Source organism: Lonchura striata, chromosome Z, assembly GCF_050655825.1.
Source record: "Lonchura striata isolate lonStrDom1 chromosome Z, ASM5065582v1, whole genome shotgun sequence".
NCBI classification, from domain to species: Eukaryota; Metazoa; Chordata; class Aves; order Passeriformes; family Estrildidae; genus Lonchura; species Lonchura striata.
This window is the reverse complement of record NC_140740.1, coordinates 64,048,291-64,068,868: the sequence shown is the minus strand read 5'-3', so window position 1 is coordinate 64,068,868 and position 20,578 is coordinate 64,048,291. Positions and strand designations below refer to the sequence as shown.

Here is a 20,578-nt window from a genome sequence, read left to right as displayed (position 1 = left end):
TAGAGCATACTTCTTGTAAACTGATGGCAGAGGCAGGATCACATCTTCAGTCACTTCAGACCCAACTAAAAAAGAGAGTCATTGCCTAATGCAGCCACAAATTATTTTCCACTTAGTGAAAAAAACAAAATCCTGTTATTTCTCATCTTTCAACAAAAGTCTTTGTAACAGATACAGATCAAAGAATTCTCTTATAAAGAGAGCAGAGAAACAAGCATCTCTTCGTACATGCTTTTGCTGAAGTGATAAGAACAACTGTGACAGTCAATTGTTAACCTTCAGAACACATCAGTGTTTTGTTTGTGCCACAACCAGCACATATGTAAAGTTTGATCTGTAAGCAAAATCTTAAGGTAGAGGAGCATCAAGGTTCAGACTGGGAGTGTGGGATGTGGGACTGAAAAGAGAGGAGGAAGACCTGGAAGCTTCTTTCTTACAGCTTCATGGATTGCAGTTGCTTTTTGCTCCTCCTTAGAGATAGTCCCTTCCCTGAACAGTCCATATGTTCCTGGAGATTCTCAGAATCAGATTATACAAAGTTGTGCTAAGGAGGCTAGAGACACCAGTAGTCAAATCTGCTGGCTATTAAGCAGAGCTAGATGATGAAGCAGATGTTAGAATAGAGAGTGCAAGCCAGAGCACAGACAGCCTTGCTGCTAAGAGTGACGTGCAGGAGAGATTTATGGGTTTTCTCTAGAGCCTTAAAAATCCCAACCAAAAATTAATGAAGCAAGGCAAATAACACATAGCTTGAACCAACATGTGAAATCTTGGTTATGATGAAGCTGCATTGTTAAGCTCACCCTCAGTTTATCCATATGTCAGTTTATCAACTGATGTCAAAAAATTAGTTTGGTACAATAGAGTTATAACAGCACAATCCTTTAGGGAGAGGTATCATTGAGCCAGTCTTAGGAAAAAGCCACAGTGGCCGATAGATATGAACTCATGCCTAACTCAATGAAAACAAACCCAAATCTAAGGAACATCCTAAACCTGACATTTCACATGTATATAAACCACACCCCACATAACTGCACACCTTTAAGAAGTAAAAAGAAACTTCTCAAAAGCAATTCTGGATTGCTGGTACAAAACAAAAGCAGAGACAAAAGCACGAAAAGGGAGTAGGCATTGGAAAAAAACCCCAAAACAATAGGGCTTTATATCTTGCCTTGCACACTTCTTATTGACCCTACTATTTTATCAGGCAGTATTTTTGCCTGTCGTTTGCACATTATTCATGTGAAAAGAGAGCGCTAATGAGTTTCGTTTTCTTCCTAGATTAGCAGCCATGGTTATCTGAGGTTCTGGGACTCGGATGCACAATGACAATGCTGACCTAAATTCAGGAAGACTTGGGTAGCTCATGTTTCCTAAAAACAAAGCCTGCAGCGGATGAATACACACTAGGGTAGATGCTTACCAGATATCAAACTAGAGCTCCCACAGCTAACTATGTTATTACTAAGCTTGGATCATAAACATCCTAAATACATTCAGAAACGCAAGAGTCAAATCACTCTGAACAGAAAGAAATTGACAGTCTGCATTCTCATTATAATTAGAAAATGACAATATCCCTTAACGACATGCACTTTCAAAAAGCAATCAGTTTAAAAAGAAAAACAAAACAAAACAAAAAATCCCAATAACAAGCCAACTAAAACCCAACCCAAACATTAATACTTTAAGGCATTAAACGACCTGAGTATACTTTGCTGCTGCATCCAACTGTTTAATTACAATGCTGCAGTTAGTAGTTGTTTAAATTATGTAATATTTAAGAAAAAAATAACCTCAGCTCTCTAGAGTTGAATGATGGCTTTGTCTGATAAAAAACCAAAAACAACCCCCCAACCAATACCAAAAAACACACATAACAAAGCAAAACAACAAAAAGGCACCAAACCCCCAAAAAATAATAACAAAAGAAACCCCAACCTAAACTAAACAAAAAACCCACGAATAACAAACAAATAAAAAACCCTTCCAAATTCTAAACAAAAATACCCACATAATTGCAGCAGGTTCTACATCATAATTTACTGACTCCGGAAAAAAAATTACTTTCTGAAGTGGGACTAGGATGGCCCAAGTAATGGCAAAACACGATTGAAGAGCAACAGAAGGCTTAAAAGACTCTGGGAACAAGCAGTTAGCAAAGTTTTCAAGTGAGCAGACATAGGTATCCAACACAGGGCTACCTTTCTGAGGAAGAGGATAGGGTTAGAAAATTGAGAAAAGCGTCCCATGGTTGAACAGCTCTATTTTGATGATGCAAGTTATAAATGCATTTAGAGCACTTGGTCATGGAACCGAGACTGAACCTTTGACTCTGAAAGATGACGTGCACTGGTGTGTGTGTGTGCCAGCACTGTCAAGCAAAACCAGTCCTCCCCATGCCACTGCTCCAATCTTTGTAGGTAACACACCATTAGCAAACATTCATCACTATGGTAAGACTCATATTAGAAGACAAAATTATGCCCTATATACTTACTGCCATAAATATTTGTTTTATAAATAGATTATCTCATTTTTGAGAAGTCTTCCAAAGTTCACTGCAATCCGGGATTAAGATCCACAGCCTTTCTATAGCTGATGCCAAAGATCAATTGTCAAAATTAAATTTTCCCCAGCAATCAGAAATTCCCTGCCTATTTGAAAATAAACCAGACTTGAAACTTTCTAACCTCATAGATCTGTAGCTGTTCTAACATATGCCCTATTCCCCCTGTCATTAGAATGACCAATTCCAAGACTACTACAATAGGATAACACTGATGCAGCCACAGTATGACAAAAGTTATACCATCCCTGAGTACATAAATACTATTATTTCAACAACTAAAAGTGACCAGTCTTGTAACACGAGATTTCCCTTACCCTACAAGGAAGTTCTGGAGAAAGACAAGATTGGTAACTATTAAAAACACACACACAAATGCTATCACCCAGGTATGTTCTCTAAGTTAAATGCAGCTTTGAAGTAGTCCTGGAATAGTAGGCCTCAGCTGAATAGTTCCTTAATTGACAATTACTATGGTGCAGGAGCTTCTTAACGCTTTTCAGCATATAGGTTTTATAAAGGTACAGCACATTCCATTTTGTGAGCCATGGAACTACCTAAACATTGTTTTAATCACTATGAAAGACTTCCTGGTTGTCCCTAGAGGACACGGAACCAGGAGAAGGGGAGATTAAGCAATCAAAAAAGTATCATACACTTTATTACTTTGATGCTTCATTCTGAAGAGATCTATTTAGATTTTAGTTCATGCAAAGTGTTGGGATCACCCCAATTCTGCTGCATAATTCCCAACACTTGCCTTTAGTCTCACAAAAATCCAGTGCAGTGGCACTAAGCACCTCAGCAGTTACTGCCAGTGATACAGGCCAATAGCAAAACATAATTAGAAACAGGTTCTCCACTCCAGTGTCATCTCTTTATAAACGGGAGAGAAGTCACTGCCGTACTTGAAACCAATGTTTAGGATCTAAGATGTTTGCATGTAACAGTCCAGGAGCAATTATAACAGTAAATCCACCTAAAAGTCAAATATATGCAGAAAACTTCCTCAGAAGGCTGAAGACAACCGTCATAATAATGTTATACTAAGTACAAATCTTACTGACCATGTCTAAGTGGCACACACATGCTTACTAAATGAAAAACATTTCAAAGTCTCTTAAAGCAGCCTGATGATCTCTCAATTAGTATTTATTCACACAAGCAAACCTCCTATGCCTTTCAGTACCTGATTCTTGCCACGTCAGGACTTCATGGATCTTGACAAGCATCACTATTTGATGGAGCCGATACTTAAAGCCTTAGACGACAAATGCTTCACAAATTAAAGACACTAGTTTCTCTTTTATTTTCCGAACTATAGGTGAATCACAGTTCTCAACCTTTAGAACAAAACTTTGCACAACAAAAGAAAAGGTAATCTATTGTCTTGGAAATAATGCGACCTTGATAATTGCTTCCGAAGGTTAAAACAAAGCAGACATTTGCAGCCTCTGCTGGAGCACAGCTGTGGGGCCAAGAGCCCTCGAGAATCATCTTAGCTGTGGAAACCGATGCAATTTTATGAGCTGAAGCTAGGGAGCAGATAATTCAGTGATTCTGTCAGTTTCAAGTGAATAACAACTAGAAAGCAACACTGCAGGCATTTAAGTTTTCTGATTTGTTATATGTCTCTTACACAAGTATGTTCAAACAGCATGTACTTTCTCATGCTGGAAAAAAAAATGCAAACAGGTTTCAAGTACGGGGTAAGTAAGGGCAGAGTTGTCAACTAAAGCAACTGCATGCCACTGGTAGATCAACCTTGGCATTCCAGGGTGAAAATCTAATGTACTTGGGCTCCAGCACTGCAAACATGGCCAGTGCCAAGGCACTTTAACAGGGCAATTAAAACATTTGTTTTCTGGAACTGCCTGTTCCTTTTGTTTCACGGTTCCCTGTTAACTTGAAACTTCCCCTGACCCAGTTAGCCAAAGCCCAAGGCACGGCTGGAATCCACTCGGGATGTGCCAACACAAAGATTTCAGGAATTCTCTGTGCAACAAAGGCAGCCCAAGCCCCCGATGGCGGGGGCGTGGGCTGGCCGGGGGACCCGCCCCCCCCAGCTCCCCCCTCTCCCCTCGGGAATAACCCGGGTAAACAAACACCCCGACTCGCCGGTGTCATCTCTCCCACTTTCCACGTAGTATCGCGCTCTCCCGGAAAGTACTTATCACGGAAAAAGTCACCGAGAGCCGCTTAATCCCGTTAGAGAAAAGCCGATCCCCGGGCGAGCCCGGCTGTTCGCGCCGCCCAGGTGCGCGGCGGGCGCGGAACCGGCCGGGGGGGCTCCGCGGGGACGCGGCGGGTCCGACCCCGCGGACAAAGGCGGCAAAGCGCGCCTGAGGAGCGCGGGCGAGAGCCGACAAAACCCGAGGCACACAAAGGAAGGAGAAGGAGAAGCCGGGCAGCTCGTGGCCGCAGCGCGGCCCCCGGGGCAGGGAGCGGAGGCACCGGCCGCGAGGGACAGGGGGTGCCGGGGGGCACCGCACCTGCCCGGGGGAGGGAAGCGGCGGGGAGCGCGGGCTTGGGCGGGGATATCCCGCGGGGAATACTCGCCTGCTCAGAGGGCGTCCGGCAGCGGGAGCAGAGATCCCAGAGGCGCCCCGGCGCTGGGACTGCGCCTTGCCCTGCCCCGCCGCCCCGGAGCGGGCAGGGACTGGGGTGTCGAATCCGAGTGCGGGGCCGCGGCTGAGGCTGGGGCTGGGGCTGGGTCCGTGTCCGCTCTGGCCGCTCCCGCCGAGCCGGGCGATTTCCTGCGGGGCGCGGGCGGGGGCGGCGCGGCCACGCCGGGGCGGGCTCCCGCCGCAGGTGCCGGCCTCGCCCCCAGGTGGGCAGGAGAGGGGAGGGATGGGGAGGGATGAGCCGGGCAGGGGAGAGGCGGTGGCGGCCGGACGGGGCGGGCGGCGCGCCCCCTCTTTAGGCGTGCCTCCACCTGCGGCTGCCGCCCCTCCAGTCCAGGGTGCCTTCGCCCGGCTGCCCCGGCCCACGCCCACAGCCCCGACACCCGCGGCGGCGGCAGGGGAACAGGAAATACCGGTCGCAGCCCGGTGCTCCGCGCCGCTGAGTCACCGCGGCGAGGCCGCCCCGCCCCCCGGGTTTTCTCTGCCCGTCCCGTCTCCCGGCAGGACCCTGGCTCTGCCCCCGGGTCTGCCCCCGGGTCTGCTCCCGGCTCTGTCCCCCGGGTCTGCCCCCGGCTCTGCCCCTGGCTCTGTCCCCGGCTCTGCCCCTGGCTCTGCTTCCGGCTCTGCCCCCGGCTCTGCCCCCCGACTCTGCCCCCGGCTCTGCCCCCCGGCTCTGCCCCCCGGCTCTGTCCCCCGGGTCTGCTCCCGGCTCTGCCCCTGGCTCTGCCCCCCGACTCTGCCCCCGGCTCTGCCCCCGGCTCTGCCCCCCGACTCTGCCCCCGGCTCTGCCCCCGGCTCTGCTCCCGGCTCTGCCCCCCGGGTCTGCTCCCGGCTCTGCCCCCGGCTCTGCTCCCGGCTCTGCCCCCGGGTCTGCTCCCGGCTCTGCCCCCGGCTCTGCCCCCGGCTCTGCCCCCGGCTCTGCCCCCGGGTCTGCTCCCCGGGTCTGCCCCCCGGCTCTGCCCCCGGGTCTGCCCCCCGGTCTGCCCCCGGCTCTGCCCCCGGGTCTGCTCCCGGCTCTGCTCCCGGCTCTGCCCCCGGGTCTGCTCCCCGGGTCTGCCCCCCGGCTCTGCCCCCGGGTCTGCCCCCGGGTCTGCCCCCCGGTCTGCCCCCGGCTCTGCCCCCGGGTCTGCTCCCGGCTCTGCCCCCGGGTCTGCTCCCGGGTCTGCTCCCGGCTCTGCCCGAGGCACCCGCGCCGGGCCCAGGCAGCAGAGCGGAGCTACGGGCGGGCACGGCGGAGCCCTGCCGCCGCTGGCAGGACGCGCCGTCACCCAGCCCAGCGCCTGGGTGTGTTTTCCGTTTACATCAGTGTGTTGTTTGGAACTTGGGATCATTGCCCATCTGAACCTTTCTAACGGGAAGACCTCTGAGACAGCCTTTAACACCACAGTGCAGTGCTCCACGTACGCCTCTCAATCTGCTTTTCCCTACCCTTTCTCACAGAATAGCTGCAGCCACTTTATTGACAGCTCGGGAGAGATCTGTTCACATCATCACTCTCCGCTGAAATTAGCAGGATTATCAGAAGGCAGAGTAGCTCCCTTTCCAGGCCAGAACACCTCTCATCACGCTGCCAAGTCACCCAGTACTGTTCCCGAAACTGTAACATACCATAAGAGAAATACACTCCAGGCTGGCATTCCACAGTTATCAGCTTTCAGCATCACTGCTGTCCTGCAGCTGAGATGAGAAAGGCAAGGCCAAACAGCCCTGGCAGGATTCTTTGGAGTCGTATTTCTTTTGCACTGTAAAGCACTAAATGTTCCTTATCTGCTGTCTTATCTGGACAGTTAAACCCCCTGCAAGCCCCTCTAAAATTAAACAGTGCACTCCTACCCGTATCAAGACTGCAGAACAAAGTCTACCTTAAGTTTTATGGTTTGTTGCTATTTGCAGGTGAGAAATATACTAGATTCCCACTACATTTCTAATTCAGATAAATTTCTTCCTGAACAGGTACAGTTCATGTACTGTATCTCATACAGAATAAGGAAGGCAAACAGTATGCTTCAGGAAGGCGCTGGACTTTGGAAGGAGGCCCTGAAAGAACCTATTTATTACAGCAAATATGAAACTGCATTCAGATACTGCATGGAAAGGCCTGCTTCTAGCCATTGTTAATAATTAACATACATATGCATACACTAGCCTTCAAGTACCTATTTCAGTCTAAAAGCCCCAACAGCAAAGATCAGAGGGGAAAAAAAAAAATAATTCAGGGCTAATTTATAAACTTGGTGTTTTCGGTCACCTACAGACTAGTTCTATGATCAGTGGGTAATGCAATATTGCTTTCAGGCACAATCAAGGCACAAGAAATGGAAATTTAGTTTTACTTCCAGGTATGTGTCAGATTACTTTGTTTACACTGTGGTGGGTACCTTTTTCCTTAATAAATGTTTTAAAACTTTATCTGTTAGTTCGCCAAATCTTTTGTAACAGTGGCGTTAGGATGTTTGGTTAATGCTCCTAAAATGCTATTAAGAGGAGTAAGACTTAGACACATTATATATATAACTTATTTCTTTTAGTACAACAGTAGAGAACATTAATGTCTAGCAGAAGAGCCTACATGCAGAAAATAACGATGCTTGCATAATTATTCACTGTGTTACTGATCACTTTGCATAATTACCACAACACAAACAATTTTTAAATCAATTCAGCAAACTGGAGAGGGCAGCAACATTATATGCCTGATTTTAAACACCCACTGTTTTCTTATCTAAACTTGTCTGTCTTTCCTTAACCTGAATTCCAAAAAAAAAAGTTTGTAGTTAGGAACTGTTTAGAATACTTTATTTGTTCTTGGCTCTGTTTATCCTATTCCCAGCAAAGTAATCTCCACTGGTCACCTCCCTCTGCAAAAGACATGAATACTGTCTTTGTTCTACAACTGCCAGCAGTACAATTTACATAAAAGACAATTGGGAAGAGAGATGGATGTAACTTCACACAATTTTTTCTTACCTTTTGAGAGGAATTAAAAAAAATCTCAATAGCAAAATGGACTGGAACATGTTTGATTGGTTACAATTATAAACAGTGGTGTGGAATAAATTTAAAACACCATTCCCTAAAGGGCCACGTGAGGCAGTTTGCCCCACATCTCTCCTTGCCCTGCCAACATGAGCTGTTGGGCAAAGCTACTTTCTTCCTGATAAACTCTGCTTCTGTCCCTCCCATAATTCCTTTACTATTTTGAATGTTCTTCCAGGTTTTCTGGCAAGCCTCTGCCTTCCTTCCCAGGACTTCCACATATTACAGACCTAGTTAGCATAATCGCAGAGTTCAACCACTAACCAGAAACTAAAAATAATCAAACGCAAACCTTCCTGTAAACCCCCTTTCTTTTATTCTAGTACCTCCACTTCAGGACAGGCCTTTATCCCATTTATTGAAGTTACCAAAAGACACTGGGAATTTTAAGGAAATAAGATGAAATTATTTTATCACATAGAGCAATCCTGTAAAGAACACCTTATGTTTTCTTACAAATTATCCACAAGTGGAAAAGAAAATGAACAAACAAACACTAGACAAGAATTTAAGTCAGATTAGCAGTTGGTGAAAATTCTGGTATACCTAAAAAAAGCCCCACACACCCTAGTTTATGTGCTGAGTTTGGGCAGCCAGTAAAGCTACAAAACAGCAGCTCATCCTTCCAAAATATTCTGCATGCTCTCCTTCACCAACAATACAGCAACTGCATTGTGGGAAAAAGTAATGCCCATAACACAGTGCTTCTTATTAATACTGTCTGTGCATAGTCTATATTTAATGATTGTCCTTCAGCTGTTTCTTTTGGGAGAGGTGAAGGAAGAAACTATTGACATGATGTCAGGTGGGGAACTATACAATAATCTTTTTGTTCCATAAGTTACGGAAGTAAAAAACAGTACAGAAGTGTTACTTGTCTTGGGGCAATAAGCAGTCAGACATTAGCACCAGAGCTCATTCTGTGCCTCCATTATACAAGTGTGATGGTTCATGGGAGTCCTTGCCCCCTACTTACAATTTGATGCAAGTATTAAAGCAAAACATGAGTCATGTCCTATGATTCATTTTGTGCTTTGAGATAAAACTCATTCTAACTTGTTGATGTTATTTATCTTCAGCTAAGATTAAATCCGTTCGTTACTCAGATACCTAAACCAGGAAATTGTTTGCATAAATAGCAATAGCATTACAGATGAAGGGCAAGCCATGTAAACTGTGAAAGCTGAACTGCTCTTATAAAATTCACGTCTAATGGCCACACTTGGACAGAATCTTTCCAGTATGCATTTTAAGAAACAGAAATAATTCAAAAGTAAGCAGCTGTCCGTGGCCTTCACCCTTATTATCAAACCCTCTAATCACACCTTTACATAATGAATTAAGAATTTCACATGCAATTTTATTTTGGTATAACATTTCTATCAGACACAAGGGAATGGAAAATGAACTTCCAAATATGAATCAGATGCATGTTAGTGGTAAAACCGCATGCAAATACTTAATAAAATAATTTTTTGAAAAGTCAATTGGAAAAAATAATTACATATGGTCAGGCAAAGGAATAACCAGGTATCCTCAATCCCATTATCAAGTCATTAACTTCTACACAAACTTGTTTAAATTACAATCCTAAATTGTACAAGATTGAGCTAAATATTATACAACTACATAAAAATACATATTTCCATATGCTATAAATTATCCTCAGTGTTCTAAATTCAGAACAGCAAAAATATATTCTATTTTTACTTCCCTGTACTTTTTTGAAAAAACATGCTTTATTCTTATACTCATGAAGTCTGGGAGTCATTGTATTTACCTCATCCAGTAGCGCTGAAATTTATATTGACTGTAAGACATGCACAAAGCATGAACCATTAACCTACTTCCACTGAAACATTTCTGTTTAGTAGTGAGAAATAGCAGGTAACAATGCTTATATTCTAAATGCAAACACTGGGCAAGAACACTTTACTGTTTTCCAGTGACAAAAAATCAATCCTTACCTATCAAGCTAGCTAGAGAATCATGCCAAATTAACCACATCATCAGAGAAACCAGTAAGAAAAATATTGTGCACTGAACATCTTTTCATACAATCTGCAAGAGTATGGTATAATTTTACCCTTATGCATTAGTCAACAATTTGGTCCATTTTATAGGCAGTTAAAACCTGGAAGTTGTAATATTACAATAGTGCAACTGCTGAAGTATTGTAGTTCATGATTTCTTTTAAATGTTAAATGTTTTTGTTGTAAGATCTGGAGTATAGTTTATTTCCTTCACATATTTAATAGCCTAATGAAGACAGCTTCATCAGCCTAAGAACAATATTTGATTCTAAGAAATTTCTCCATCAGCACAGTACCAGAGGAACACTTGCTGCATCATGGTGATAAGAAGATAATCTAAAACCATTGAAGAAATGCAGTAGTATAAAATTAGTGCAAATTTTAATTAACTTAATTTTGCTAAGCTCAAAAAAAAAAAGTACTTTTGCTCTTTGAAGAACAAAAGGGCAGAGAAAAAGAAATGCACAGTAACAGAATTAAATGTTTGCAGAGGTAATGCTGTACAGCCTAAACTTCATATATTAAGCTTTTCTAGTTCCATATCATGCTCAGAGCTACAAAAATGTCTAAGTAATTTAAAGTTTAGCTCCAAAAAAAAAAAAAAATCCTGAGGTGAAACACACTACAATTTAGACTTTGGAGAATAGCAAGTTCTGCAATACTAAGAAAAAAATTGTCATAACACACACTATGACATATTAAATATGACTATGATGTATCACAACAGCCACAAATTTTGAGGCAACACATTCACAGTACCACAATTTACATCGATGTAACTCACAGGCACTTCTTGTTTTGGGTGAATGTTTCACCAAGAAAAATTCACTGTTTGTGTGCTGGTCAGAAGTCACCAGGTGGTCAGTCCTTACATGCAAGTAAGTTCTATAGAAACTAACAATTCATGACTTCTGCAGGAAGAAAGGAAGACATGAAGTGACAGGATGGGCGACCTCAACCATGTGTACTGCACAGATTCAAATGGCACACAGAAATCCAAAGACTGAGTGCTAGAGAAAAAATATATTATTTTCGTTTTTGTTGCACAATATATTGATGCCAAGAAAAACAACAGAATTAAGCTCAGGTACTTCAGCCTAAGAAAGAGTTTGGCTTGAGGTTAAAGTCTTCAAACTTCCATGAGGTAGAATACAATCAAGTATCTTCTTTCCCAGAATATGTTAAGCAGGACAAATCCAATTTAGTTTTTAAAGCTGTTGAAACCTCTTTTGATAGTAGTTCATGAAGAGATACTCCGTCATGAGAATACACCCAATTCCGTCCAGTCCAGTCATAGCGCTTGGGCCCACTAGAAAAAAAATACACCAGAACATTAAACACTGCATAAATACACATTATTTCAGGAGACCTGCTGGAAGCCTGCATGCATAATGTATGCCACAGAGTGTCCAAGAAAAGGAACAGACAGCATGGGGAACGGCTGGTGGGCAGTCTGAGGAAGTGGAGCAGAAAAGGCCTGATATGTCAGGAACTACTGAGCCATCAAACAGATATATCTGAAAGGTGACAAGATACATCAGTCACTCCTAGGGAAGACAAGCACTTTCCATTCCTGCTTTTGGCACTGATTTCCCCACAATTCCTTCCTTTATCCCGATCTTCCCTCAGAGATATAATTTTCTTGCACACAAATATCACAACAGCTATTTGTATAATGCTGAATTAATGCCACTGATTAGTTCTTGCAAATATTCAAAGAACAGCAAAGCACAAATAATTTTATTTTAGATGCAACCAAATTATTTAGCCCCTGAAAGCAAATATATTGGCATGTGGGAGATTTATAACTAAAATGCTGTTTTTCTCGGAGCTATTGTGTTGTAACTGGCTTGTTTTTTTCCAGGTCTATATTAAGTATCAAGAAAGAAACCTGAACACCTGGATTCTACTCCAGACCTTGCTATCCACCCAGTTTTCCACGTGTCAAGTGGGAGAAGACTGAAAGGTAACCACTGCTCTTAACATTAGATAAGCAAAGAAAACAGAAAGGAATGAAGTTATCATCTGGGATAAATGGAGAAACCCTTCATTTTGTAGGACATATACCTTGGAACTCAGTCAACATGCAAAGTCTGCTAGTAAACAAACTATCCTGTACATACAAAAGAAAAATCTGCAGGTTCTCTCTCTACAAGCATAAGCGCTGATCTGAACCTTAACTAGCCTGAATTAGTCACAATAGTCAAATGAAGAACTTTCCAACCAATGCTCAATGTATGAGAAGTTACAAAGATCAGCACAAATCCAAGTCACTTTCACTGAAATCTCACTATATGTATCAGAAGTAGTAACTGTTTCAATCAGGGTTATGTGTGCCAGTTACTTTACTAAGTATTTCTCACTTCACTTCTGCAGCACAAGCTTATGTTTATACTCTCCTGCACCTAGAGAATGATGGAATGAGATACTGTCATTCATGAAAATCAGGTAATTTAATTAATTTAAAATCAGACTATTTAATCAATGACAAAGAAATATGTATATTATCTGAACTGGTTTTAAATGTTATGCAGTAAATATCAGTGGTAAAGTTAGCACATGAAACACCTTTATAGTTCTATGAACCTCCAAAAGACTGTACAAATATGACTTTCAAATTAATGGTTAAAGCAAAGAGCTGGTGAATCCTATAAAATACCTACCAAGTTAACTATAGATTAAATCTATTTCTGATGGAAAGTCTGCATATATGTTTCAACCATAAGAGAAAATAATTAAAATATCACATTAAGGTATTGTCTATATTCTGTAAGGTTGAAAAGTCTTTTTGGTCAGGAGCTACATTCAATTACTGCAATTACACTGCTAGCAGGTTGCACACATCCCCTCATGCCCCTTTCTTGTAACTGTCAACTAAGTAAAGTTTTCACTCAGGTGTACAAATACTCAATAGCAAACAGATGGCCAAAAAAAAAATTCCAAGAAAAATGTGTCACAAATCTTGACAAATTTGCCTCCCTTGGGATATAAGACTAAAGGTCAACATTTATGGTAAAAATGCTCCAAAACATTTGATGAAAGCAATTACTGGTAGCAACATTTGCTTCTTTCACTTCCCAACATATTGCAGTTAAGAAGATGACACTTTAGATCATACAGTATTTCCTGAAGTCGTCTTTCAGAAGTCAGGAAATAAGTGAACACATAGTATCACGTTCCAGCAAATACCACCGTTTATCTAATACCAGTTAAGGGAGTATAAAAGGAAAAAATTATCTTTTTTCCTCAAACTCCATATTCTGGAGCATGTATGTCTTAGCTCACCTGGAGCTAAATAGACAGGAATTATCTGAATTTTGGTTTTTATAAAAAGATTAAGCCCGTCAATGACACAAAAATCTTATAAGCTGGTTCCTTCACTACTAACACTTAGCAGCTCCCTCGGTTCTTTCCCAGGGATAGTGGCAAATAATACAGATTTTGAGGAGAATAGCTACAGCATTTTCCCACTTATCTGGCTACCCTGCTTGCTGAAACCAACCAGAAAACCTGGAATGGATCAAAACACATCATTAGAAAAGGCAGAGGAAGCAGCTAGCTAAGGCTCTTGTGAAGTGCAGAGGCTTGACAAAAACAACCAGTGTGGGCATACATAAACATATAAAGCAGGAAATCCCACAAGCTTAAAAGGGAAGGAGCCACCCTGTTTAAAACACAAAGAGAGGTTTAGATGATGACATCATCATCGCTCTTTTTCCAGCAGAAGCTTTGTTTGTTTTTTTTTAAATCATTGCTGGTTATATTTCCTATGAGTAAGCTATATTGCTGTAGGCAGTGGTTTTGGGCTGAAACAGCATATGAAAATTTTTTGTTACACATTTCCTGTATTAATTTAAGTATGCCAGTAATACTGCAGTGTGCCCCAAAACCCTATCCCCAAAGCATTATCAAACATTTAGATTGTATCACATTTTGAGAATATGCAGAGTAGAAGGGTTACTTATGAAAAGGATATTACAGGATCATGCCATGCTATAAATACGAGGAAGAACTTTTCCACCCAGTCTGCAGATATTGCGTAACTAACTTACCTAGTGGGTGAGGACAGCCAAATCTGCCGGTTTGGCGTTTGCTTATTGATTACGTATGTTCCCATGTCTCCACCCAATTTAATTGTAAGTACTCCACTCTTAAAAGACAAAGAAAGTGAGAAATAAAAAAATTGTATCCTGTTACTTTTGACAACAATTACTTCATCTGCAGTGGCAGAAACTTACATACCTGTATCAATTCTCAATCTATCTCCCAAACCATAATAGCTAAGGAGAATAATCATTACACCTAGTATATATTTGAGTCTGATCTAGACTTTAAACTTTCTGGCCAGAGTTTGATTTTAGTGTGTTTGTACCATTCAAAATGTTACTACTGAAATAATACTTTTGAGCTTGGACCTGGCATCCTGAAAGGACCAGACCATTGCAACTCATTTTGCAGTGATTAAAACATAATACAATAACATTTTTTGTATTAATGAACGATGCAGAACTGGTGTGGTTCAAAGTCAAGAAGCTTTATGTGTCATTGCCAGACTGCTGAGCCATGCAATTTTACCTACTTTTCTTCAATAATGGTAATAGTTTAACAGGGAACAAACACATTTTTTTCTTTATAATTCTGATACATACCTGAAAAAATGTTCCAGTTCTAAATCCCATGATTCTGGTTTTCCACGAGTCTGGTTCTGCCATCTTTAGACCATCACCCTGGTGAACATTTATTTTCTCTTTCTTGCTCACATTTCTTACTGACAACATAATTAATGTTTCTTGTAACTGACAAAAATATTTTCTGTTCTGACTTTAAGAGTGAAAAAACAACAATATTGGGACTGGAGTTGATCTAAAGGTGATCTGAATGATACCAATTAAAAAGGGAAGTATTTCTACAGAACACAATGTGATGATTCAGATAATAATTTATTTAGTTCACAGTATCTCCAATACTTCAAGCCCTACAGGACAAAAAAGCTTCTTCAAGGGTATCATACTTTTCATGCTTTAGTCAGAAGATACTACTAGAGCTATCTACCATTGCCTGGGCTATTTGCTATGTATAAACACTCACTATGGGGAAATATACTTTCAGGTATGAGCATCTACTGCCTGCCAACATACTCTGTAGCACAAGCAGCAACTGAAAGCTTCCTTCCCCTTCAAAGTAACTCAGTAGGGGAAGATATCTCAAGTATCACTAGGCATAAAATAATACTCTCAGGATCTGACTTTTTACCTTAGTTTCCATGCCACTTCTGTGCTTAAGGCATTTATATCTGTGATCAAAATAAAAATAAAAGGGTCTTCTGTTTTAAAGTCCCATCAGGCTTGTCCTACCAGTTATTTCTACTGGACATTAGTACAATGCACAGAAGGGCAAGAACAAGCTACTTCTCTGGTTGTTAGAATTTCAACTTTTCCATATCTCATGGTCTTAGAATTGTAGAAATATAGCAGAATAAGAACAGGATGGAGGATTAGGCTTGCATAATGATATACAGGTTCTGTATATAGCATTCTTCTATATCGTTTGTAATGCCATACTAAGTATTCAGCATGATGTTATGCTACATGTTTCTACAGAAACACTACAAGTAAATAGGTTTTCAAAGAGGTAACAAAAAATTGTACTATTATTCATACTGTGTATCAGCTGTTAGAAAGTACTGTTGCTCTATCCTTGCAAAGTAAATAGAGGTTAACCTCTACTGCTGAATTGAAAACACTTTCTCATACATTTTACAGTACCTCTGAAATATTAGTAAATACAACTTGAATTTTTTAAGAATTTAAATTGCAAGATACTTTTACCATATTTTAAGAAATACTGCTGTATGTGTTTTGTACTACTGGTTGAATGTTTGCTATTTCCTGGTAACAAAAATATTCTTCTAAAGAGATTTTTTTTTCCCTGAACACAAAGACATAAATTGCTCAAAGCAATCACATTTACAACAGGCACAGCAGACCTTTATCACATTCGCCACCTTGTGGTCTCCTGCAGCACTGACCCTGTCTGTTTAGAATAAAAACGGGCTATTTAACCTTCTGCTTTCAACAGAAATGACAGCATATTATTAATTGTCATCATCCTGTCTATATAGTAAAGGACCACTGGTAAAAATTAAGATGCAAAGTACTACCTCTTGAGCTTCAAAAGTCAATGTCAACCTTAATCCACCATACAGCAGATGGAGAAAAAAATTATGTCATGACTCATCAGCTTAACATAATGAAGTGTTTAGGAATACTAAAAGGTACATTTCAACCATTGCTTATTTTTGTCCTAGGATAGTTTCATCAGGCTAATAGGTACTGATATCCTAAAACATAATTGTATATTGCACAGTGAAACCCAAACCACCCGATTCAACATCCTGGAGCACAAAACCTTAACTGACAGTGCCAGCAGAAAGCAATCTCGTGGTAACACATGAAGAGGGAGCAATAGTTATGTGACCTCAACAAACTGCAGTATTGAAAAACCTGTGTAGCAGACAGTAATGTAGGGAGAAATAGCACTCTTCTCCAAGTCATATTGAGGGCTGTAACACATAGATTACTTCAGGAACTGAATTTATATGAAAACTAATAAATTCCCTATACAAATAACAGAGATATTTTTGTTGTGAGTCAGTCACTCCTGTATTTGAGTAACTGACTACTGAAGGCTCCAGCCATACAATGTCTCCTGTGATAGTAGCCTCCTCCCATGTACACTCTTGGTGTCACTTCTGCAACAACCTATCCAACCACTGCACCTTCCTATTGCTTCTCTCCACCACAGGCTACCATCATCAAAACCAGGACAAAAATACACTATCTAGTCAAGACAAATGCTTGTCTGTATTCAGAGCAACCAAAGAAACTGCTCTGTCACATGCATACTATGCCATGCAGGCCTACTGTTCTAGTATTCACAAGAAGGGAACTGATTGCTACGCCAGGTATCTGTGCCTGTTTAAGAAAATGTATAGACCAGTGTGAAATTGAAAAACAGCTTCAATCTCCTCCTATGCTGATTTATTAATCTGTATTATGTCTTTCTCTAAACATTTTGAATCCCTAAATCACACAACAGTATGTGTTACTTTTCACCAGAATTGTTGCCCCAGTCAGTATACAATATAGTAAACAACAAAGGTGTAAAAATTAATTGTATTTTCAGTATCAGCACTAAGGTGACTAATTTAAAATTCTCCTTCAAATAATACAAAAAAAAAAAAAACCCTACAATAATTACAGTGGTAATATAACATTTAAAACATACCCCTAGAGAGACATCATAATCATCTGGGGTAAAAGGTTTATCTGTCAGGTCCTCAAAGAAATCCGCTAAGGAGTCCAGTGTTTCTTCAGCCAGTTTCTCATAGGTTGTCTCATCTAAAGAGCTGCAAATGACAAAGAAGTCCTTAATTAGGAGGAAAAGCATGGAAGACAGCATTTTCCCTATAATAAAAACATACAAAGACCACAACTTTGGATGAAACTGTAACCATGAAATGATCTTATAAAACAAGTAGTCATTTTTCTTAAGGTGATGTAACTGACAATCCACCTTATAAATGGAGGTGAAATTTTGAAATTAGTTGGTATTAGAGATCTTTTAACTGAGGAAAAGGTACTTACTTCCTTAGATATACTAACCCCATTTAGTAAATAGCATCACATTTCAAAGTAAGGCATTTTCATAATAAGACTTTGTCTAAGTTTTGCTTAGTTTTGAATTCCACAAATCGAGGCAAAAGCATCTACCATTTAAAAATATATGTAATTTGACTCTACAAAACTTGCTGTAGCTCTACACGGTTTAGAAATGTCAGTATCACATGTCAGGTTTATGCACAGCATTTGCCTCCTCAACTGGATTTACCCACACAACCTGGTAATTAGATGTTATTTAAACTGTGCTTATGAACTAACACTTATAGTCTGTAATTACAGACTATTCCAGAGAGTCTCAAAGCACCCTTGCGGCCATTGCGTAAGGCTTAAAGCACCTCTGAGACCAATTCTCTTTTCTTCTTTAGTGGAACCAAGTGTTGAACAGTTTAATTAACCAAATGTAATTAAACCACGTAAGCTGTTCCATCACCATCAGTGTCAGCTTTCAACTGAGTGTCAAAAGGGGCGTCCCTACCAACAAACACTTCAGGAAAATAATCTCAATTTTTGCTAATGCTTATAGCAAGGAAACAGTTACTATGGGCTGAATATATAATATGTATCAGTTGGTAACAGAAACTTTTTTTAGAAGTTTCTTATCCAGTTACTGAGCTCTATGTCACTCATGAGAGAGACACCACAAAATGTCTTGGGGCATGGAGAACAGAAAGCCTTTGGATCAGGCAGGATTCATATACAGGTTCAGGGTCCGCTTCAGGCACCTAAAGGCAAGAGCCATTTCAGACATCTGCACAATCCTTTACTGTGTCTCCAACTGCTGCATCAGAAGGGAAGGAGTCTCCAACACATGTGGTGTCACGTTCTCTCAGAATAAGCAATAATTTCAAATCCTCTGGCACACGTGAAACGGTGCTAGACACCTGCGTTTAGGTACACAAGTTATTGGCTAAGCGACTTCGCAAATACATACAAAACACTTTTAGCTGAAACTGTTGTTGTCCTTTACATCACACCAACATTACATTAGTTTGGCAGTATTAGTAAGTGTACAAGTTATTCTAAAATACATAACCAATATTTTCATATGAATATTTCAAAATGTATTTTTACCTTGTGTCACTCAGAGTTCCTGCATTTCTCAAATTCATGAACCAAGCAGTCCTGCTCTTCACATCTGAAGAATATTGTAATTGCTGTTTAAAGTAAGCAGAAACAAAAAATGGAATTAAAGTTAAAATGTAATGAATTACAAACTATGTATTTATAATATAAAATTAAACAGCTTCTTTAAGTCCTTTCCATCCTCAAGTAAAATGTTCATATTCTGTATTGCAGGGCTAATATGGAAGGAATCATGCAGCTTTAGTCTTTGGATAATTAAAGCAATCTACAATTATCCTTGTCTTCATTATGCCAGCTAATGGAATAAAGCACCACACTCTCTCATTTATAGGAAAAGAGAACTATTCTAACTTTTCTATTTCTCTGTCACAAAATTACTGAGCAGCTCCGGACTATTAAATGGCTTAGGCTCAGATTTTCCTAAGTATCCGCTACTCAAATGCTGCACCACCACCAACATGTATCCCTCTGCTGGAAGTCAGGAACGCATTAAGTTGAAATAAACCCAAACCCTGAATCCTCCTTATGTACAAAGAGACAAAACCACTTCAGATTCTAGGTTTCCAAATTATGGAAAAGCTGTATCCCCAGGCCGGACACAGCTGCAGAAGTACTTCTGCTATCCAGCAGGAAAGGAAGATGGCAGGATTTCCATTTTCTTCCTAACTGGCACTGACCATTTGGTTTAATGGTAGAAGAGCATTCATGATTACCTTCTGCGTACTCGTGCACGGCTCTGAAAACTTCAGATGGAGTTGAAAAGCAAGTGACATTTGCAAAGGAGCTATGTCAGCCTCTCTTCAACACGGAAGAGCATAACACAGGCCAATCTCCCTCCACGCGGTGTACCGCCGGCAGAAAGCACAGCAGGGCGACACAGCGGAACAGGCCAAAATACACCACGGTGCCTGTATGTTTGACTGCACCCCTTGCCCTACAGCACTTTATACTCGCTTAGACTCAAAAGCTACAAGCCCACGAGCACGTTCAGGCTCCGTCCAGACTGAGAGGCTCTAACTGCACCAGTGTGCACCTGCACTCGGTTTGTGACGGGAGGCTGCCAACAGCGCTGCCCGCGCCCGGCCGGGGCAGCTCGGAGGCACGCAGGGACGGGAAAGCAGAGGGCAGCCGCACAGAGGGAGGGAGGGAGGACGGGCCTCGCTGCCGGCCGGCCTGCGAGCAGGCCCGCGGCGGCGCTGGCCGCCCTGGCTGCCGCGGACCTGCGCGGAGCCGGCGGCCGTCCCGGGAATCCCCGCCCGCCGCCCTTCCCTCTCGGCCCGCCCGCCCCAGACGCCGCTCGACCGCGGCCGCTCCGCCCGCTGCCGCGCAGGCCGCGCCTCGCCCCCCGCGCCCGCCCGCCCCTCGCTCACCGTGCGGCCGCGGCCAGCGGCGGCTGCGCCCGCGCTCGGGGCGCCCCCGGTGCCGCCGCGCCGCCGCGCCGCCGCCGCCGCCGCCCGTCCCGCGGCGCGCACGGCGCCCGCCGCGCCCGCCCGCCACATGGCGCCTGGGCCGCTGGGAGCGCCGGGCGGGCCGGGCCGGGCCGGCGCG

At 42.2% G+C, this 20,578-nt stretch overlaps 2 protein-coding genes across 5 annotated transcripts in view; both read right to left on the bottom strand.

The window, feature by feature from the left end:
- Positions 1-5,355, bottom strand: part of TJP2 (tight junction protein 2) — a 62,025-nt gene extending 56,670 nt beyond the window's left edge. The window contains exon 1 of the mRNA XM_021530502.3: positions 5,132-5,355. The gene's annotated coding sequence lies outside the window, so the exon portion shown is untranslated. The remainder of the gene's footprint in view (positions 1-5,131) is intronic.
- A 4,216-nt stretch (positions 5,356-9,571) lies between these two features.
- Positions 9,572-20,529, bottom strand: FXN (frataxin). Of its 4 annotated transcripts, none has more exons than XM_085567005.1 (6): positions 20,401-20,529; positions 19,019-19,101; positions 17,553-17,673; positions 14,915-14,992; positions 14,318-14,415; positions 9,572-11,574 (listed from the first exon to the last, which is right to left on the bottom strand). In XM_085567005.1, the coding sequence occupies exons 1-6, from the start codon at positions 20,527-20,529 to the stop codon at positions 11,421-11,423; spliced, it is 663 nt and encodes a 220-aa protein (XP_085423131.1). In that variant the 3' UTR covers positions 9,572-11,420. The 4 variants fall into 4 exon arrangements, with proteins under 4 accessions (XP_085423131.1, XP_085423132.1, XP_021386220.1 ...); XM_085567006.1 differs by lacking the exon at positions 20,401-20,529 and adding an exon at positions 19,744-19,953; XM_021530545.4 differs by lacking the exon at positions 14,915-14,992.
- Between the last annotated feature and the right edge of the window lie 49 nt (positions 20,530-20,578).